The following is a 20,188-nucleotide window of genomic DNA, read 5'->3' as shown; positions in this document are numbered from 1 at the left end:
GTAACCGAGGCACAGAGAAGTGAAGTGACTTGCCCAAGATCACACAGCAGAGAAGTGGCGGAGCTGGGATTAGAACTCATGTCCTCTGACTCCCAAGTCCATGTTCTTGCCACTAGGCTATGCTGCTTTTGTTCTAAGTGCTGCAGTAGATAGAAGTTAATCCAGTCATAAACAGCTCCTGACCTTTATGGGGCTCACAGTCAAAGTAAGAGGTATTGTATCCCCATTTTACACTTGAGAAAACTGAGGCACAGAGAGATTAAATGTCTTAGGGTCACACAGCAGGCAAGTGGAGGAGTTGGGATGATAACAATGATAATAATGAGGATAATAATAATAGTTAAGGGGTTACCATGAGCCAAGCACTGTTCTATGTATTGGTAGACACAAGTTAATCAGCTTTGACACAGTTCCTGTTCCACATGGTGTTCACAGTCTAAATAGGAGGGAGTAGGATTGAATCCCCATTTTACAGATGAGGTAACAGCCACAGAGAAGGTAGTGACTTGCCCAAGGTCAAACAGCAGACCCGTGACAGAACCGAGATTAGAACCCAGGTCCTCAGACTCCCAGATCTGAGCTCTTCTATTAGACCACACTCCTTACTCCATTTTTTGGAGTAAGCATTTGGAGAAGCAGCATGGCTCAGAGGAAAGAGCACGGGCTTTGGAGTCAGAGGTCATGAGTTCAAATCCCAGCTCTGCCACTTGTCAGCTGTGTGACTGTGGGCAAGTCACTTAGCTTCTCTGTGCCTCAGTTATCTCATGTGTAAAATGGGGATTAAGACTGTGAGCCCCACGTGGGACAACCTGATTCCCCTGTGTCTACCCCAGCGCTTAGAACAGTGCTCTGTACATAGTAAGCGCTTAAATACCAACATTATTATTATTATTTTGTGACAATTCTATACTTGACCTAATAAACACATCCAAATGTACAACCATTTTTTCTTCTCTAAAAAATTTGCCTCTTTCATTTAACCTAGATACAGCCAGATGAAAAACTAAAATAGAATGATTCTGTTCTGGGAGGACTCACCCTTAAATCAATTATACTTGAAATAATTTCTAATCCCACTTCCTTCACCAAGAGTTCTCCAATGCAGCAGCAGGTAGCTGGCCTTCCCAAAAGTTTAAGTCAATTCCAGAAATATCCACTTTCAAAACACAGCCAAGGAGACTACAATTGGAAAAACTCATATATATATATATATATATATAATATTCTTACTTTATTCTGTACTCTACATAGAGTTTTTAGAGCATTGCACATACTGAGTAAAAATATCTAGCCATGGGATCAAGTCTCCTAAATCTACTGCACTTGTAAATATATCTAGCCATTATATCGCATCTATTTATTTTACCATTCTTGCTCAAGCATTTAGTATAACGCACTGCATGCTCTCAACAAACAACATTATTTGATGTATTCATGTCATACAAATTATTTTGGAAAATAAGCTCCTGTGAGGTCACAGATATGTTAATTTAATTTTTCCTTTATACTTTATATCACATGACTGATGATGATAAATTAACAGAAATACAACTCATCCTATTAATTATGCTCTTGGAGTTCACTGCCGATGAAGAGTCATAAGGTCATCAATGAAAGAAACAATTTTTCAATAAAGAAATGGAAAGCTGGATTGTGGGAAAGGTGAGCTTAACATCCTAATTGCATTCACTGAAATAGTAACTTACCATTACACATTCAGATGTGGTCCCAAATTGTGCACCATCATCATTCAGGAAATTGAGACCCAAGGGAAGCTTTATGAAGGAAGTTACCATAAAGTACAGGTTCAATGTGCCCACTGCTAAAATCCTAGTGTTCATCTTTATGAAATGAATTCCTGTTTTGGGCCATTTCTTCCATATTATAGTGACCTGATCTGTTTTTGGACATTTCTGCTGGACTTTAAAGTTGTTTTAATCACCTACTCTCACCAATGCACATTCCCCACTGCAAGATCTTCATTGTAGTAGAGGAGATTTCTCAAAAGGCCATCTTTTACAAGTCATAAAGGCATTAATTAATATACGTACATAAGTCAGTTTTTATGAGACAGTGTAGATATGCAAGTTTAGACTTTAAAAGTCAGTGAAGTTTGCTTTCAATGATTAATTCTGAACTACTTCATCTACAGCTCATTTACCAAATAGGAGCATAAAAGATTTCAGTGGGTTCAATCACTGTATACTTCAATTTTATTTTTTAATTTAAAAAGTTTCTGGGAAAACTTTCCCTTTCCACACATATAGATGTAATCAGTTTAAAATTAGGAATTGAGAGTGATTTTTTTAAATCCCTTTGATATCAACTGTACATTATGTATAACAGCATAATAGCGAAAAACAATTGAAAAGAAATGTGAGATTTCATTAATTTTTTTAAAATTCAACCAGAGTAGGAAATAAGGATGCATACTCACCAATCTGTTTTCATCAAACACTTCAAACAAGAGCCTATGATTAGTTGGGTTCACCTAGGGGAACATACAGTGTTAAATTTCAGTTCATTATCTCAGCAGCATAAAGAATTCCCCTGCCCAAAAATCAACCCAAAGATACAGCAAAAGCATCACAAAGACTGAACAGAAGTTCCTTAACACAGTTTATTAAATTTACTGAAATATGAACAATTTTACATTCCACATTCATGGGAACTGGAAAATTCATTTTCTACTACTATGACATTTTTCTTCCTAAAACATCTTATTAAAACCCCCTACATTGTAAACTCCTTGAGGTCTTTTCTTTCTTTTGCTCTACTTTTCTAAGCACTTAATAGAGTGCTTTGCACTCAGTTGGTGCTCAATAAATGCCACTGATTGACTGACTTTGTGCAGGATGAAAATTCTTAAGACACTGCTCCTTCTTATGCTGTGTTTTGGACATTCTTTGACACGTAACCATGGCAGTGACCTCTTTTCTCCATTCTACATTTTCACATACAGCCATTCTTCCATCTAAAACTCATAGCAGCTGGACACACATCTGAGATTTGAGGTTTTGCTTAATGCTAAGGAAGACACGAGGGCAAGGGATCCCACTAACGTGGTCACTACTGGCCTTCACGGATACTGGAGACTACCGTGGACAGTAACGTATGCAACAATTGCACGCATAACGTAGGAATCGCAGTGTTACGTAATGACACCAGATGCAAATGACACCTGATGCAACTTTCTGCAGAAGTTCAGCCAAACCTAGAACACTTCTCTAAGGGGAAACCCAGCCTGCCACCCTCACTCCAGAGTTCTCTTGTTTCCCCCCAGGGTCTCTCTGATTACGGGTGCCACTTTTGAGCCCTTAGTACTTGGTTGCAGAAGACCAGTCAGAGAGAGACAGGATGTTAAAATAAAAATACTGGTGCCATAACCATACCAGAGGACAGACCAACTTAAAAAAATAAAACAGATTGGTATAAACCTGAATGAATGGTTATCCTAGGCCTTGAATCTTTCACAGGAAATATTAAATTGGCGGGGTGCCTGGGTTTCGCACTAAAACCAGAACTACAAACTCCCACTTGCTCACTTAAATTCAGAATTTATGCTGTGAGAGTGATAAATGCAAATTTCATTTATTTTCCTTCTTGTGGGTCTGCTGGCAAACACAGACTGATAAATATAATCATTCTGCAAAAACGATTTAACTTACTTGCAAATCTCTTTAAAGGGAAAGGGGAGTGGGCCTCCTAAAATACAAATTACAATTTGGGAAAAGAAAAAAAAAAGGACTCAACAATCAACAGGGAGGTGCTCCATTTTAGGGAAATAAAATGTCAACAAGATTAGGGATGAGAGTAGATACAAGCTTCTGAAGAAGGATTTTAATTTTGATATCCATATGTATGACCTACACAAATTAAAAAATCAAATCTGAGAAAGACCTTAAGTGTGTCTGAGACCTGATTATCAATAGCTTTGCCCTTTCTCATTTACCCTTCTGGTCAGAATAACAACATTTCTGGAAATTTGGGATAGCGCCACTAAACGGTTCTATCAAAATGCTGATCAATTTTAGCTTAATTTGAACAACATTTTAACTTGAAAGAACTTAGAGCATTTGGGGTAATAAGATAACCAAGGCCCCGCTTGCCGAATTAAGTTTTCTACTTCGGTCCGACTCAAGTACTTAATACACTGGATTGCATTCAGGAGACATTCAGTGCCCTTAATTCTACTGCTAATTTGTGAAGATCATTTAGCTTGGAAATTTATCATTAATACAAAGAAAAACATTTATTCTTGGTAACAGTTAAGAATGGAATGCCATGGACTCCACTATTTAAATACCAATGTCATATTTCAGAAGTGGAAATGTAACATGAACAAACAAAAGTTCTGGTAATAAGAGATTTACACACTTCAAATCCTATTGTGACTGGAATGGAAAGTGCTGGAGACAGTCACACTGAATTTAACACAGCAAGACAATTCTTGGATAATCCACATTCCATGAAAGAATTCATTTAGTATATTTAGTAAATGAATAAACAAATTATTTAGAGAAGGTTGTGAAGGAATACTAATGCTAAAATATCATGACTACATGAATTATAATTCTTTTCATAGGCATTTTCCTTTCTTAAAAATATAATCCTTTATTTATGATCTTTCAATTTTGCAGCTGAGCGGTTTAATGTTTCCAGCATTTTAGAAAAATGTCTACCAACTAAATCGGCATAAGCATACTCAGACAAGGATATTATAGTTTAACAATTCCCAACACTCAGACATGTCCTTAAACAGCTGTTAAAAATATTAAATGTTAATCATTATGATTTTACCTTATTCAAACAATAATAATGAATAATAGTAATTTTCTAGGAGGGATATTCATTGAGAATTGAAATTATTTATCCCCAAATCATGAATTTATCTTTGAATTATTTTGCCATCCATTTTCCTTATCCCTTTGTCTATCTTCCAAGCTAAAAGCAAGTACATTAATATGTTCAGAATTTGGTTTTCAGTTTATAGAAATCCAAATTATCCACAAAAAATTTAATTACTAGATCCAACTAATGGGTTGAGCCAAGAAAAAAATGGCCAAAAATGGGTTTCTAAATACTGCTTTGACTTTCCAATTTATCTTTTCTTTTATATTTTACAGTTTAATATTCAATTAAAAAGGGAAAAAAATCAAAGAAAATTGGCTAAATGAAACAATAACATTTTTTTCATTCTACTATCAATCTCTCATACCTAAAACAATACCCAATTTTGGGAACACCAAATCAAGACTCTGCTTACTCAATCCCTTCTTTCAGAGATGAGGGAAACTCTCTAAGAGACTGCTTGAAATGGCATCAAGCAAAATAAATAATATCTAATATATTTGAAAAATCAAAGCAATGCCCTTCTCTTGACCAATATTTAGCATCAGAAGCTTCATGTCTTATACACTAGGGATAAGTTGTTACAAACAAGAAATGAACAAAAAACTTACTCTAAAATGAAATTCTTCATTCCATTTTGGGTTCAGTGTCTGTAAAAACAATGATTTATTTATAAACACTATCTCATTTCTTAAGCTGACAAGTTTTCTTTACATTTCAAATCATAGGTTCACATACGATCACTCGTATTAAAAGCAGTATGTATAAGGAATCATCAAAATGGCAATAAAAGAAACATGCGACAATTGACTGAAAAATATCCTACAGAGAAAGCTATCCGTGGGAGTGTATTTTTGAGCAATTTGATCCAGAAATAGATTTTAAACTATAAAGAGAAATTTAACACTAGAAGGGAGATCATGAGGGAGCTACATAAAGATGTCATTCTGCACAATATAACCCATTTCATTGTTGAAACACAAATGACAATTTTTATCTTCATATGGATGTATTAAGATATGTATTCTCTGCCCTCTATCCATTGGTAGCCGAAAGCAAAGGAATGTGTGTGTGTGTGTGTGTGTGTGTGTGTGTGTGTGTGTGTGTGTGTGTTGGGGAGAAGGCTTGGTGGGGGGTGGGGGTGCATGCATCTAAATTTTGACAGTTACAAATTTTTAAAATGAAGCCTTTAAAACATGAGTGAACCCAGTACCATTGATAATGTGCCCCCACTGCTTCAGCAGCACAGAATGTCACAAGATCTACAAACTAAAAAACAAACAAAAAAGGCCCAAATAGCACTAACTCTATTTTTAAAATGCAAAACAAAGGGAGAACAAGCAGAAACTTTCAGTGGCCCTTTCGCACTGTTTTCAGCAAATCAGCAGTATTATTTTTAAGGAATTTTTAAGGAAATTACATTAGATTTATAAAAATAACACTTCTGAACTCCTTATGGGCAATGTCAATTTTATTTTCAATTGACAATACCTTTATATCCAAAATAATGACTTTTTCAAATATCTGAGATGGAATGAATTTAACTACATGATTAGATGATAATATAACATTAGCCAAAAAGCTAGGCATGACAAATAGCATCTATTTGATTAACCTCCTTTCCACAAAATCCAGGATTTGAGAAAAGGGAAGATGAGAAAGCTCCACACATCGTGCCATAAAATACAGAAACATATTATCCAGCTAAATAAACGGGTCACATAACTAGCATTAAAATTCTAGCACTTATCTTTGCTCATGGATTCAATAATAAGTACTAAATCCTATCACACAAAGTTTAATGCTTCTGTCTTGAAAAGGAGAGAAAGAGACAGAGAGACACACAAAGATAGAGGTTAGTCATCTAGGCCTCAATTTAACATTCACTGCATTAAGATGTGGTTCCTGGGGCATGAATTCCACAAACGTTGGGAGGAAAGGAAGACAGAGACCTGAAGGACAATGAAAAATGCAATGTGATACACAGCATGAAGGAGAGAGCAACAGAGATGGAGAATGAGGATGAGAGTGATTCGTGAAAACTGAATACAGTACAGAAATACTAACCAGGATGTTGGCAGTCGACTACCCAGGAGGCAAACAGAAGGAAGCAGCCACCGCTAGAGAACTAAACCCTCTATCGTAAAAAAAGGAGGTGGGGAGGGGAAAAAAACCCTCAGAAGCAAACAATCCTTCACCACAAAAAGCAAATCATTTTTGTCTGGGAGAGAGAAAGATATCTGAGAGCAAAACAAAACAGGACGTACTTGTGCTCCTTGCACTGGTTAGTTGTTATCGTGCTGATATTTGAGCAAATGACAGCTAATAATACTGAAAACAATGGCCACCGTCCTCCACAGGAATTCTCCCACTAATCCAAATATCGTCTACTGTTTTGAAAACAGATTTTAAATACCAGCCACAAAAACGTAATGCAAAACACATATGCCAGGTCATTGTTCCTATCACGAAATGACCTCCAACTAGCTTAAAGCCATATTTCATGTTGCCCACGGCAACTAGCAGCCAGTAATACAGGTATAATATGAAGTAGTCAGACACATCGGGAGATGGGAGGGGGAGTAAGTCATTTTCAGATAAACAGGAATGGACAAAAAATAAAAATAAGCAAGTCACATTCAAGATAAACAAGACACAAAAATAATTTTAATAATAATAATAATGTTGGTATTTGTTAAGCGCTTACTATGTGCCGAGCACTGTTCTAAGCGCTGGGGTAGACATAGGGGAATCAGGTTGTCCCACGTGGGGCTCACAGTCTTAATCCCCATTTTACAGATGAGGGAACTGAGGCACAGAGAAGTTAAGTGACTTGCCCACAGTCACACAGCTGACAAGTGGCAGAGCTGGAATTCGAACTCATGAGCCCTGACTCCAAAGCCCGTGCTCTTTCCACTGAGCCACGCTGCTTCTTAATACTAGAAATGGATGGACATCATTCAGAAATATTTCTGAAGGGCAAATATATGTACCAACCAGGCAGTCCCAAGATGACATCCCATGATTTGTTTACTGTGCGTGTAATCACACAGTTATTTAAATTCCATGTCTTGAAATGTTTTATAAGTCCTAAAGCTTGATCAGAATAATGGCCCTATCTATGAAAAAACTACATATATTTAACCTTATCTTTAAAGTCTAAATATTTTTAAATTGCTTTAGAAAAATAATTGGGGTGAGCGGGAACCTGATCTCATATGGTAAAAAGGCCATTCATTACAAGAACACAGGTTTTAGTACATGGTGTTCTATTTTTTAATGCAAGAATTCCTTAGAGTTTACTTTGAAAAAATCTGAAACCCATAGACATTGAACAAAACTAAGACAGAGTAAACATTTCATCTAGTAGATTTAGCAGGTTTGAATTCATGGCATGAACTTCCCCGCAGCCAGATAGAGACCTTGGCCATTATTAGTATTAGTATTGTTAGTCATAATAATAATAATAATAATGCATCATGACATCCTTTCAAACTGATCCGAATAAAAGGTTACCTACCTTTTTAATGGTTTTGGTCTGTACCAAAGCAAGTTCTCGATTCTCATCAGCTACATACAATGAAAGTTTCACATACGGGTCACTGCAAGAGAATATTTCATGTTTACTGGGATTATACTTTTCACTTCCATCAAAGCACACATTACACACTATATCAATGTCACTCTCTTCATCTAGCCTATAAACTCCTTGTGGGGAGGGAACACCTACCCACTTTATTGTATTATACTCTTACTGCCCACTCTATTGTATTATACTCTTGCAAGTGCTCAGTACAGAGCTCTGCTCATAATAAGTGCTCAATATATATCACTGAGTGATTATAAGATATCTAAAACAAATACAAATTAATGCTAAAATCTCACCACTTGTGAATTTTCTAAACTATGCAAAAGTAATTCCTAACTTGAAATTGGTCTGTGCAAATAACGTGTTCTATCAACCAGGATTATCTATGCTGATTTCTCCAACCAAAGAAGTTACTTAATCTGTAACTCCAACTCCTTAATAGAAACCAATTTATAAAAAAAGGTTGAGGTTAATCTGACAACTCTCAAAAAAAAAAACAACTGGAATGGCTATCTTTTACCACAATTCTTGCTTCATTAAGAAATCATTAAGTCAGTTTTCAATTATATTTCAAGATAAAACATAACTATTTGTCGATGTTTAGGCAACTTATTCTCTTTCCAATTGACAATTCTAAAAGAAAAAAGGAGAAAGAACACTACATAATAAGATAAAGTTTGCTTTCATCTGAATCCTAAATTTTTTTTTTACAGCAAATAAGTCTTGTGTTGATAGTTTTAACAGTTTGAAAACAACATATCAAGTTTAAAACTACATAAATTCCAATACATGGCACAAACCTTAATAATGCCACTGTGTCATGGGCATCTACCCCCTAGTGGCTATACTTCCAGATCATTTTTTTTTAAAGAGGGAAAATAAAAGTTTCCAAAACTCTAAAATAGTGATTGCCTGAGATGAGTATTTCACCTAATAGCTAAGAAAAACAATTCTATTATTATTATGGCATTTGTTAAGACAAGAAAATTCTAAGCACTCGGATAGAGTCAAGTTAATCAGATTGGGCAAACTCCCTGTCCCACATGGGGTTCACGGTCTAAGTAGGAGGGAGAAGAGGCTTCAGATCCCCGTTTTATAAATGAGGACAAATGAGGCAGCTTGTCCCCTCCTATCTTACCTTGCTGATTTCCTACTACCTCCCAACACGTTCACAAATGCACCACTAGCAACCAACCTACTCAATGTACTTCACTCTCTTCGCCGACACCTTGTCCATTTCCTGCCTCTGACTTGGAACTACCCCCACCCCCACTTCATATCCAAAAGACCATCATTTTCCCCACCTTCAAAGCCTTATTAAAATCACATCCTCTTAAAATCACACCTTCCCCCACTAAGCCCTAGTTTCCCTGGCTCTCTCCTCATTCTGTTATGCCCTGGCACTTGGATTTGTACAGTTTAAGTACTTGATATTCACCCCACCTCTGACCCACAGCCCTTACATATATATCCATATTCTCTTTTTCACGCTTGTAGGTTGTTAGCTTCTTGTGGGCAGGGAACATGCCTACCAAATTCATTTCATTCATTCATTCAATCGTATTTATTGAGCGCTTACTGTGTGTAGCACACTGTACTAAGCACTTGGAAAGTACAATTTGGCAACAAATCTGTTAAATGTACTCTCCTAGCCACTGCAAGTGCTCAATAAATATGGCTGACTAATTGTTTGAAGTGGTGCAGGTATGTATACCACTTGATGTCATAGGGATTAAGAGTGTGAGCCCCATGGGGAAAAGGGATAAGGTCAAACCCTATTAACTTGTATCTACTCCAGTGCTTGGAACAGTGCTTGGCATGTAGTAAGCACTTAAAGTACCATAATTATCATTATTATTATATTCCTTTATTCAAGCTCAACAGACCTTTCCAAAACTCTCTTGAATGTTTTTTTTTCATGAAGTAAAAGTGGCACCTTAGGAATCACAACTTTATTCATGCACTAGAAGTTTATTTCAGGTGTACATGCCCGGAAACCAGGGAAGTGGGCAGTGTTGACGTCTAGTGGGAGTCTTGCGCCTTATATTCTCAAGACTGATAAGGAGATTTGGGGACTGGATGGGCGGACTGAATACAAGTGATGAAGGGAGTAAGAGTGAGGATTAGGAAAGGACAAAACAGGTTTCAATCGATCACTCAATTGTATTTACTGAGCACTCACTGTGTGCAGAGCATTGTACTAAATGCTTCAGAAAGTATAATATCACAACAGACACTTTCTCTGCCCACAACAAGCTCACAGTCTACAGGGGGAGACAGACATTAATATTCATAAATCAATTACAGATATGTATCTAAGTGATTTGTGTGGGGGAGTAAATAAAGGGAGCAAATCAGGGTGACACAGAAAGGAGTGTGGGAGAAAAGGAAATGAAGGCTTAATCAGGGAAGGCCTCTTGGAGGAGCTGTGCCTACAATATGTTTTTGAAGGTGGGAAGAGTAATTATCTGTTGGATATGAAGAGGGAGGGTCTTCTAGGCCAGAGGCAGGATGAGGGGAAGAGGCTGGAGGCGAGAAAGACAAGATCTAGGTACAGTGAGTAGCGAAGTGTGCAGGCTGGGTTGTAATAATAATTCATTCAATAGTATTTATTGAGTGCTATGTGCAGAGCACTGTACTAAGCGCTTGGAATGTACAAAGCAGTAACAGATAGAGACAGTCCCTGCCGTTTGACGGGCTTACAGTCTAATCTGGGGAGACAGACAGACAAGAACAATGGCAATAGAGTCAAGGGGTAACTGAGGCATAGTGAAAAGAGAAGTGATTGCCCAAGGTCACACAGGAGAAAATTGGCAGAACTGGGATTAAAACCCATGATCTTCTGACTTCCAGGCCCACGCTCTGTCCACTATGCCATGCTGCTTCTCAGTAGGAGAGGGTAAGGTGATTGAGTGCTTTACAGCAGATGGTAAGTAGTCTCTGATGCCGAGGTGGACGGGCAACCATGGCAGGTTCTTGAGGAGTTGGGGTAACATGGACTGAATATTTTTGAAGAAAAATGATCCGCGCACAGAGTGAAATATGGACTGGAGTTGGGAGAGACAGGAGGCAGGGAAGTCAGGAAGGAGGCTGAGGCAATAATCAAGGTGGGTATGGATAAGTGTTTGGATTAACGTGGTAGCAGTTCGGATGGAGAGGAAAGGGTGGATTTTAGCAACGTTGTGAAGGTTGAATCAACTTGATTTAGTGATAGATGGAATACGTGGGAAATATGAGAGAAAGAGAAGTCAAGGATAATGCCACGGTTATGGGTTTGTGAGACAGGAAGGACGGTGGTGCCGTCAACAGTGACAGGACAGTCTGAGGGCGGACAAGGTTTGGGTGGCAAGATAAGGAGTTCTGTTTTAGTCACGGTAAGTTTGAGGTGATGGCAGGCCATCCGAGCACAGATGTTTTGAAGGCGGGAGGAAACGTGAGACTACAGAGAGGGAGAGAGATCAGCGCCGGAGATGTAGATTTGGGACTCATCCACACAGCGGTGGTAGTTGAAGCCATGGGAGCGAATAAATTCTCTACGGGAATTGGTCTCCAAGACAAGCAGCCATTATTATCGTGGACATATTTTTTGTTCCCTCCTAATGAGCACTATCTAATCACCAAAAATTGGAGGGGCCAGCTATTACCATGAGCTGTGTGATGTGATGCTGTTATTACTGTGAAAGTAGTAAATCCAATGCACACCCCTGACTGATGGTGAGATTTTTATCCAGTGTGTGAGTGTGGCTGATAAGACCAATGTATAAATGAATGATAAACTCTTTCACATTGGGGTCATAAACAGGCAATTACTCTCTCCCACTTCCAAGACTTATTGAGGGCACATTTCACTCATTCATTCAGTAGTACTTATTGAGTGCTTACTATGTGCAGAGCACTGTACTTAGTGCTTGGAATGTACAATTTGGCAACAGATAGAGACAATCCCTGCACAGTCTAATCGGGTGAGACAGACAGCAAAGCAAAACAGAACAAAACAAAAACAAGACAACATTATCAGGATAGATAGAATCAAGGGGATGTACACCTCATTAACAAAATAAATAGGGTAATAAATAATACATACCTATGAGCACAGTGCTGAGGGGAGGGGCAGAGGGTGGGGTGGGGGGGCAGAGGGAAAGGGAGCTCAGCTGAGGTGAGGGGAAGGGGAAGGAGCAGAGGGTGGAGGGGGAGCAGAGGGAAAAGGAGGGGCTCAGTCTGGGAAGGCCTCTTGGAGGAGGTGATTTCTCAGGAGGGCACATTTCCTCCAAGAGGCCTTCCCAGACTAAGCCCTTCCTTTCCTCTTCACCCACTTCTTTCTGTATCGTCCTCACATACTCCACTTCTCCCTCCCCACAACCCCAGCCTGAGAGCACTTATGTACATATCTGTAATTCATTTATTTGTATTGATGTCCGTCTCTCGACCTCTAGACTGTAAGCTCGTTGTGGGCAGGGAAAGTGTCTGTTTATTGTTGTACTGTACTCTCTCAAGCGTTTAGTACAATGTTCTGCAAGCGCTCAATAAATGCGATTGAATGAATGAATGAATGAATGAATATAGAGACCTGCTGGCTGAGCAGTGGCATTTGCCGTTTGCAGTACCTTGAAGTATTTTTATTTTCTTGGTGCCACTGTTTCTTAAAGCCTCTGATCAAAAGAGTGACTTCACTCCTATTTATTGTCCACCAAGCTGTCTATTTGCTCCTAACTACTCTCTCCTAGTTATATCATCTGAGGTTTTTGCTTTATTGTGGCTTTAAAAATTATTTTGATACTATTAAACCAAGACAACAAGACTCCTACATAACTGCAAGAAGGGTATTTAAATGGTGTAATGGGCTGGACAAAAGAAATGCTTTTTAAAAAATACAATAAGCATAGTAATAAACAATTGGTAAGCAATCACAAGCCCATCATATATCACAGAAAAATGAGAGATCCCTTACTCCAGCAATGCTGCATGGCTCAGTGGAAAGAGCCCGGGGTTTGGAGTCAGAGGTCATGGGTTCGAATCCTGGATCTGCCACTTGTCAGCTATGTGACTGTGGGAAGTCACTTAACTTCTTTGTGCCTCAATTCCCTCATCTGTAAAATGGGAATGAAGACTGTGAGCCTCACGTGGGACAACCTGATTACCCTGTATCTACCCCAGCACGTAGAACAATGCTCGGCACATAGGAAGCGCTTAACAAATACTAACATTAACTCACTGTGGTGAGTGTGAGAAACCGCTAAAAGCAAGGAATGCCTGACAGAAGCATACCACTGAGGGGGACTGTTTCTTTCTTAAAAAGTACCCAGAAAATCTCTTGTGGTAGACAGGCTCAGCAGAAATCCTGAAACCAGGTGGCTAGCATTATTAACAATTATAGCAATAATAATAATGGTATTGGTTATATACTAAGCACTCTACTAAGCGCCAGGGTAGATACAAAATAATCAGGTCCCATATGGGGTTCACAGTCTAAGATGGAAAAAGAGAACATAGGGCAGGGACTGTCTCTGTTACCGATTTGTACATTCCAAGCGCTTAGTACAGTGCTCTGCACATAGTAAGCACTCAATAATACTATTGAATGAATAAATTCCCAATTTGCAGATGAGGAAACTGAGGTGTACAGGTGTTAAGTGACTTGCTCAGAGTCACACCACAGATAAGTGGTAGAGTCAGAATTATAACCCAGGCTCTGACTCCTAAGCCCATGCTCTTTCCACTAGGCCATTCCTAGGGAAGAAGCAAATGCTTCAATAAGGTGCAAAGGGATGGGGTCAGAGGCGCAGGTGGAGGGGACAGATTTTGAAAGGAAGTGGGACATTTCTTGAGAATTGCTGAGAAAGATGGGTGACTTGTAGAAGGGGTATGAAAAGGGGAGGATTGGACAGGAGCAGGAGAGATTTTAGGGAGATCTTCCCTCTGTTTCAATTTTCTCAATCAAGTGTGGGGGGTGGGGGGGTGAGGGAATGGGGTCTTGAGAAGGGAGTTAATCTGAAACAACTGGTGAGAGCAATGGGCATGGGAGTCAATTAGGATGGAGAAATAATGTTGCTGGGCAGAATTAAAACAGGCAAGGAGGATTTGAGGTGGACAAGGTGGGTCTGCTATCTTGATTTCTGCCACAAGTGCTCTGCAGCTCATGTGCAGGAGTGAAAGAAGCAGGCTGTGAGGGTAATCCAGGCCTGTGGGTCTGTGGTATAAGATCGGTGAAAGGATAGCAGATAGAGGAGCCGTGTGGCCCAGTGGGCTCTATTCCCGGCTGCCTTTTTTCTGTTGTGTAACTTGGGAAAGTCACTTAACTTCTCTGTGTCTCAATTACCTCATCTGTAAAATGGGAATTAAGACTGCGAGTCCTATGTGGGACAAAGACTGTCTCCAACTTGGATTATCTCGTATCTACTCATTCATTCAATCATATTTATTGAGCACTTACTGTGTGCAGAACACTGTACAAAGAACTTGGAATGTAGAATTCAGCAACAGATAGAGACAATCCCTGCCCAACAATGGGCTCACAGTCTAAAAGGCACAGTGCCTTAGTACAGTGCCTGGTGCATAGTAGGCACTTGGCAAATATCATTAAAAAAAAAAAAAGACAGGGTAGCAAATACATCCCCTTTCAGGATCACACCTAGAGAGTTTCCAATACTCTACCAGTTTCAGCTACAGGAGGGAGAGACGAGCAGAGGCATACCCATTCCATTCCTAGCTTGGCCAGTGCCTAGTGAGCGGAAGGCAATCTGCTACAAGTCAAAACTCACCTGTGCTGGGCAGCAGCAGCACGGGAGAGTTGAGGGCGGAGACTCAACTTGTCTGCATGGAAAAAGGCACTGGTAACCCACTTCCATATTTTCACCAAGAAAACTCCATAGCTACACTACCAGAACGATTGCAGATGGAGAATGGGGCATTTTGGGAGAGATATGTCCTTAGAGTCGCTGTGGGTCGAAGACAACTCGACCGCCTAAGACAAGCGAATGAGTGAGTTGTGTATAAAGTGTAGTTGAAAATGATCTGAGAGGAAACTCACCATTGGCAGGGTGTTAACTGTACTTCAAATATTATCCTATGGCACAATGGGTCTGTTTTCCTTCACTAATGCCACCCTGTTACTCATCACTTTATCACTAGGAATCATCCTAAAAGTAAATAAACATCATCAAAAGAAAAAATCCTTCCCCTCCTTCACTGTTTACACCCAAGCACTTGTTCATCATGTTTACCATCTTTAGATCTGTCATATCCCTGTCATAGGTATGTAAGGTACCAGGATACATCATTTGGTCAATTATCAATTCACAGAGTTCTTTTAATTTCAGTGGTAAATACAAACTTCAGTCCTTAACTGCTGCCCAATTTACCTGAAACTGGTTGCTACTTGCAAGAAATGGAATAGATATACAACTAATACGGAAGATGAGAATTTTGCTTGATCAATCAAATGTATAAATAATAACAATACTGATATTTTAGGTGTTATGTGTCAAAGGAAGGTACTAAGTGCTGGGGTAGATACAAGTTAAATAATTCCCACACCGGGCTCACAATCTAAGTAAGAGAGAGAACAGGCAATCAAATCTCCATTTTGCAGATGAGGGAACCTGGCATAGAGAAGTGAAGTGACTTGCCTAAGATCACACAGCAGACAAATAACAAGGGGACTGAGTGCTCTAAAGCCAATGGTGAGGAGTTTTTATTTGATGCAGAGCGAATTGACAACCACTGGAGTTTCTTGAGGAGTAGGGAAACGTGGCTGAACGTTTTGATAGAAAAATGATCTGGACAGCACAGTGAAGTATGGACGGGAGTAGGGAGAGACAGGAGGCAGGGAGGTCAGCAAGGAGGCTGATGCAGTAATGAAGGTGGGGTAGGAAAAGCATAAGGATTAATGTGGTAGCAGTTTAGATGGAGAGGAAAGAACAAATTTTAGCGATGTGGAGGTGGAATCAACAGGTTTAGTGATGGACTGAATATGTCAGTTTTATTTATTTATATTAATGTCTGTCCCCCCATCTAGACTGTGGGCTCATTACGGGCAGGGAATGTATCTATTTATTGCTATATCAAGAGCTTAGTACAGTGCTCTGCAAACAGTAAGCACTCAAATACGACTGAATGAATGAAAAGTGGCAGAGACAGGATTAGAAGCCAGATTCTCTGACTCCCCAGTCCCGTGCTCTTTCCACCTACTCCATGATGCATCTCACTGTCCTCAATATTCCATGACATGACTAAAGAACGGCTCAGGGAAAACTCAGCTCCACGGCTAAGGAAAGGGCCAGGAAGAATTCAGCTCTGTGGCTAAGAAAAGGGCCAGGAAGACCCCAGTTCCTTTCCATCGAGACTCTGGGGGCTGAGGGTGGGCGTCTCTCTCCCTCTCACATCATTGCCAAGGAGAAGCCTTGCTCTACGGCTTTCGGAAAAACTGTGTGACAACTGCTGAAGTGTTGGGATGGTTGCGACTGCTCAGACATGACAATCCTGATTGAAACCATGAGCCCAAGCTGAGAAGTCCTAGGACTCCTTCCTGGAACCATCAGTCGTATTTACTGAGCACTTACTGTGGGCAGAGGACTGTACTAAGTGCTTGGAAGAGTACGATATAATAGAGTTGGTAGAAATGTTCCCTGGGGAATGGGGAATAAACAGTAATGGACCACTTCTTTCTGTGCTGTTACTACAGTCATACTTGTTGCTTTGCATTTATTATAATGCTGCTTCATTCTGAATTTGCTCAGTTATCTTCTTTTCTGCTTGTTTTCTCCTCAACCCCTCTAACCCCTAGCCCCTGAGCTTTTAGACTAAACGCTTCGAGGGCCAGAGACCTTGTCTGAATCATAATTCTCAGCACTAAGTACAACAACTTCCAGAAATTAAGCATATAACATTTGCTATAATGATGATTATCCCTGGGCTTTCATATTTAGCTCAACAACTTTATCTAGCAGAGTACATCTTTCATAAGCTGGACTCTTCCAAAACATTTTAAATCTTATTTTGTGGCCAACACTTCATTATTCCATGTGGCCTAGTGGAAGGAGCATAGGCCTGGAAGTGATAGGACCTGGGTTTTAATTCTAATTCCACCACTTACCTGCTGTGTGACCTTGGCAAGTCATTTAATTTCTCCATGCCTCATCTGTAAAATGGGAGTCAATATCTGTTTTCCCTTCTACTTAAACTGTGAATCCCTTGTAGAACCTGATTATCTTGTATCTACCCCAGAGATAAGTAGAGTGCTCAGCACATAGTAAATGCTTAACAAATAACACTACCATTATTATTACTCTGATACTGATGCCCTGTCAAAAAGGAGAGAGTCAGATCAACAAGGACCACCTGACTTTCACATTTCATTTGGCTTTAAAACCTGGAGCCTACCACAGATGACTTGTTCTACTTCTTAAGCAATTCCTTCACTATCGTCTGCAAGTCCATTCTTAGTATCAAATGGTGGGGTAGAATTAATCACAGGACACTGAAATGGATTCAAGCTATAAGCACTGAGGTTTCTGCAACACACAGAAAACTTGGAAGGAAATGATGACAAAATATATGTAGGCGCAATCCCCAAATCATGCTGATAGGTGAGGTAAAGTGGGGTTCCCACAAACAGTATGTGGTCAGAAGAAGCAATTCACAGACATGTTAAACCTCACGCAATGTGGTATCGATGTGGTCAGTGCAGAGGCAACAGCACCTAGATGACTCAGCTGCCAAGTACTGAACAGAAAGGGGAGGAAGGGTGGCTCTTCTTAGGCAAAGCCTTTGATTGGTCCACTAGTGAAAGAGGCAGAATCAAAAATAGCATAGGCAGTAGTCAATCATATTTATTGAGCGTTTACTGAGTGCAGTAAGACTGTAAGCTTACTCTAGACTGCAAACGGAGAGGAATATGTATATTTATTGTTATATTGTACTATCCCAATGCTTAGTACAGTGCTTTGAATACACAGTAAGCACTGAAAAAATACACTGAATTGAATGAATGGATGCAGAACACTCTACTAAGCTTTAGGGAGAGTACAATACAACAAGAAAATGACAAATTCCCTGTCATATAGCCACAAACCCACCAAAGGCATTTTGGTGGCACAGAAGACTACTGATCGTATATCTACCTTCTCAGTCACTCGGGCACTAGACTGCAAGCTTCTCTGAAAATAAGGTCCTTGAAGGCAGTCAGATTTTTTATTTTTCTTGAAATCTCCAAAATTCTTATTCTAGTGCTCTGCACACAATAAGGAAAGTGCTCAGTAAATAAGGTTGAATGAATGGAAATCGTTGATCAGAAAGTACAAAGAAGTCCAGAACATTTAACCAGTAAACATTTCAAACAGTGAAGATAGGGAGTCACAGTCATTGCATTAAATGACAAGTGATTTAGCACGGACTGTGTTACCGATTTGTTCATTCCAAGCACTTAGTACAGTGCTTTGCACATAGTAAGCGCTCAATAAATACTATTGAATGAATTTAGCTCGATGGATTGTGGGGATTTGGAAAATAGTAAATGCTCAAATTCATCAAATTAACCAATGTGTGTGGATCACTTGGAAACCAATGATTTTCCAAAAAATGAGAATATGTAAATCATACAAGCAATAATTGGTGAGAATGCCAGAGATTGTCAACTCTATGATGCAAGAAACTCTGAGACAAACCAAAATTCAGTGTATTTCCTAGGACACTAAAGTGGTATTACATTAGTTACTCCAATTATTTTACTTTGGTCAGGTTCATACAGGACTGACATAAGACAGTAAAAAATGCCATTGCCTCAGGGCAAAATACCAGAGGGGGCCTGTGGAGTGGCCTTCAGAAAAATGGCAGCAGTAGTATCTCCCCTCACTAATATGGTGGCCACCAGGCCTCTCTTTCAGTGTCCTTCACAAAGATGAAGGCATAAGACTTCTAGAATGTGAGCTCGTTCTGGGCAGGAATGAGTCTGTTGTTGTACTCTCGCAAGCACTTAGTACAGTGCTTTGCACACAATAAGCACTCAATTAAAAGAAATGAATATGTCAGGTTTGGAGCATAACTAAGTCAAAGTCTCAGAACAGAGCTGCCCTGATTCCATCGCTTGAATCATCCTCTGGAAAAGTTTGACAAACACACTGAATCTGAAGAAATGTACCTGAAAGAAATCCTCACAAACTTGATATTTCTAATTAAGTTAGAAGATACTTAAAAGTCAATATCTCTGTTTTTCATTTTTCTCCCTCCAATACGGGACCATTGTCTTTTTTCCCCATGGAAGCTAGTACAGTAGCACTGCATTTGAAGGACAGAAATAAAAAACGATCCATTCCCTAACGTCGCGCCTTCTTGTTCTATAAGTGTGGCCCGGGTTCCAAACCCCCGCCACAATAGGTAAAACCTGGAAAATCATCAGGCACTAATTGCTGATGGACTCCAGGATTCACAAGCCTCACCCCCAAGGTTATAACCAGTCACTGCCAGGAAACTGAATCCCTTTCCTGGCCTTCCTCTCTTTACGCTGCTCCATCCCTGCTTCCCCTTGTTTTGAGCAGTTTAACTCCCCGAACCAGATGCCTCACTCGGCATCTCCCTTGATTTTTTTCTCCCCCAGCTGTCCCCCAATTTCTATTTTTCAATGAGAGATGCAGCGTGTCGCTCGAATCACGCACCTCACCGCCGTCAGCAGGGCAGGGACGGAAAACCGCTATCAGGATCCCAGCTGGGGTACTTCCTGGTATCCACTGACCTGGGTCTCAATCCACCCCCTCA

At 39.8% G+C, this 20,188-nt stretch overlaps 1 protein-coding gene and 1 non-coding gene across 5 annotated transcripts in view; one reads left to right on the top strand and one right to left on the bottom strand.

The window, feature by feature from the left end:
- NEDD4L (NEDD4 like E3 ubiquitin protein ligase) overlaps positions 1-20,188 on the bottom strand; it is a 403,957-nt gene that overhangs the window by 179,533 nt on the left and 204,236 nt on the right. For all 4 annotated transcript variants that reach the window (XM_029059768.2, XM_029059769.2, XM_029059770.2 and 1 more), the window contains 3 exons: positions 8,372-8,453; positions 5,463-5,501; positions 2,438-2,491 (listed from right to left, as the gene is read on the bottom strand). In XM_029059768.2, the coding sequence (XP_028915601.1) occupies positions 2,438-2,491; positions 5,463-5,501; positions 8,372-8,453 (175 nt within the window). The remainder of the gene's footprint in view (positions 1-2,437; positions 2,492-5,462; positions 5,502-8,371; positions 8,454-20,188) is intronic.
- LOC114810397 lies at positions 15,051-15,188 on the top strand. The gene has a single exon (XR_003758097.1). It is a non-coding gene; the product is annotated as a small nucleolar RNA SNORA7 (small nucleolar RNA).

The sequence above is a fragment of the Ornithorhynchus anatinus genome, chromosome 3 (assembly GCF_004115215.2).
Source record: "Ornithorhynchus anatinus isolate Pmale09 chromosome 3, mOrnAna1.pri.v4, whole genome shotgun sequence".
Classification (NCBI taxonomy): domain Eukaryota; kingdom Metazoa; phylum Chordata; class Mammalia; order Monotremata; family Ornithorhynchidae; genus Ornithorhynchus; species Ornithorhynchus anatinus.
Note: the sequence above shows the minus strand (reverse complement) of the source record. Positions and strands in the feature narration are given on the sequence as shown.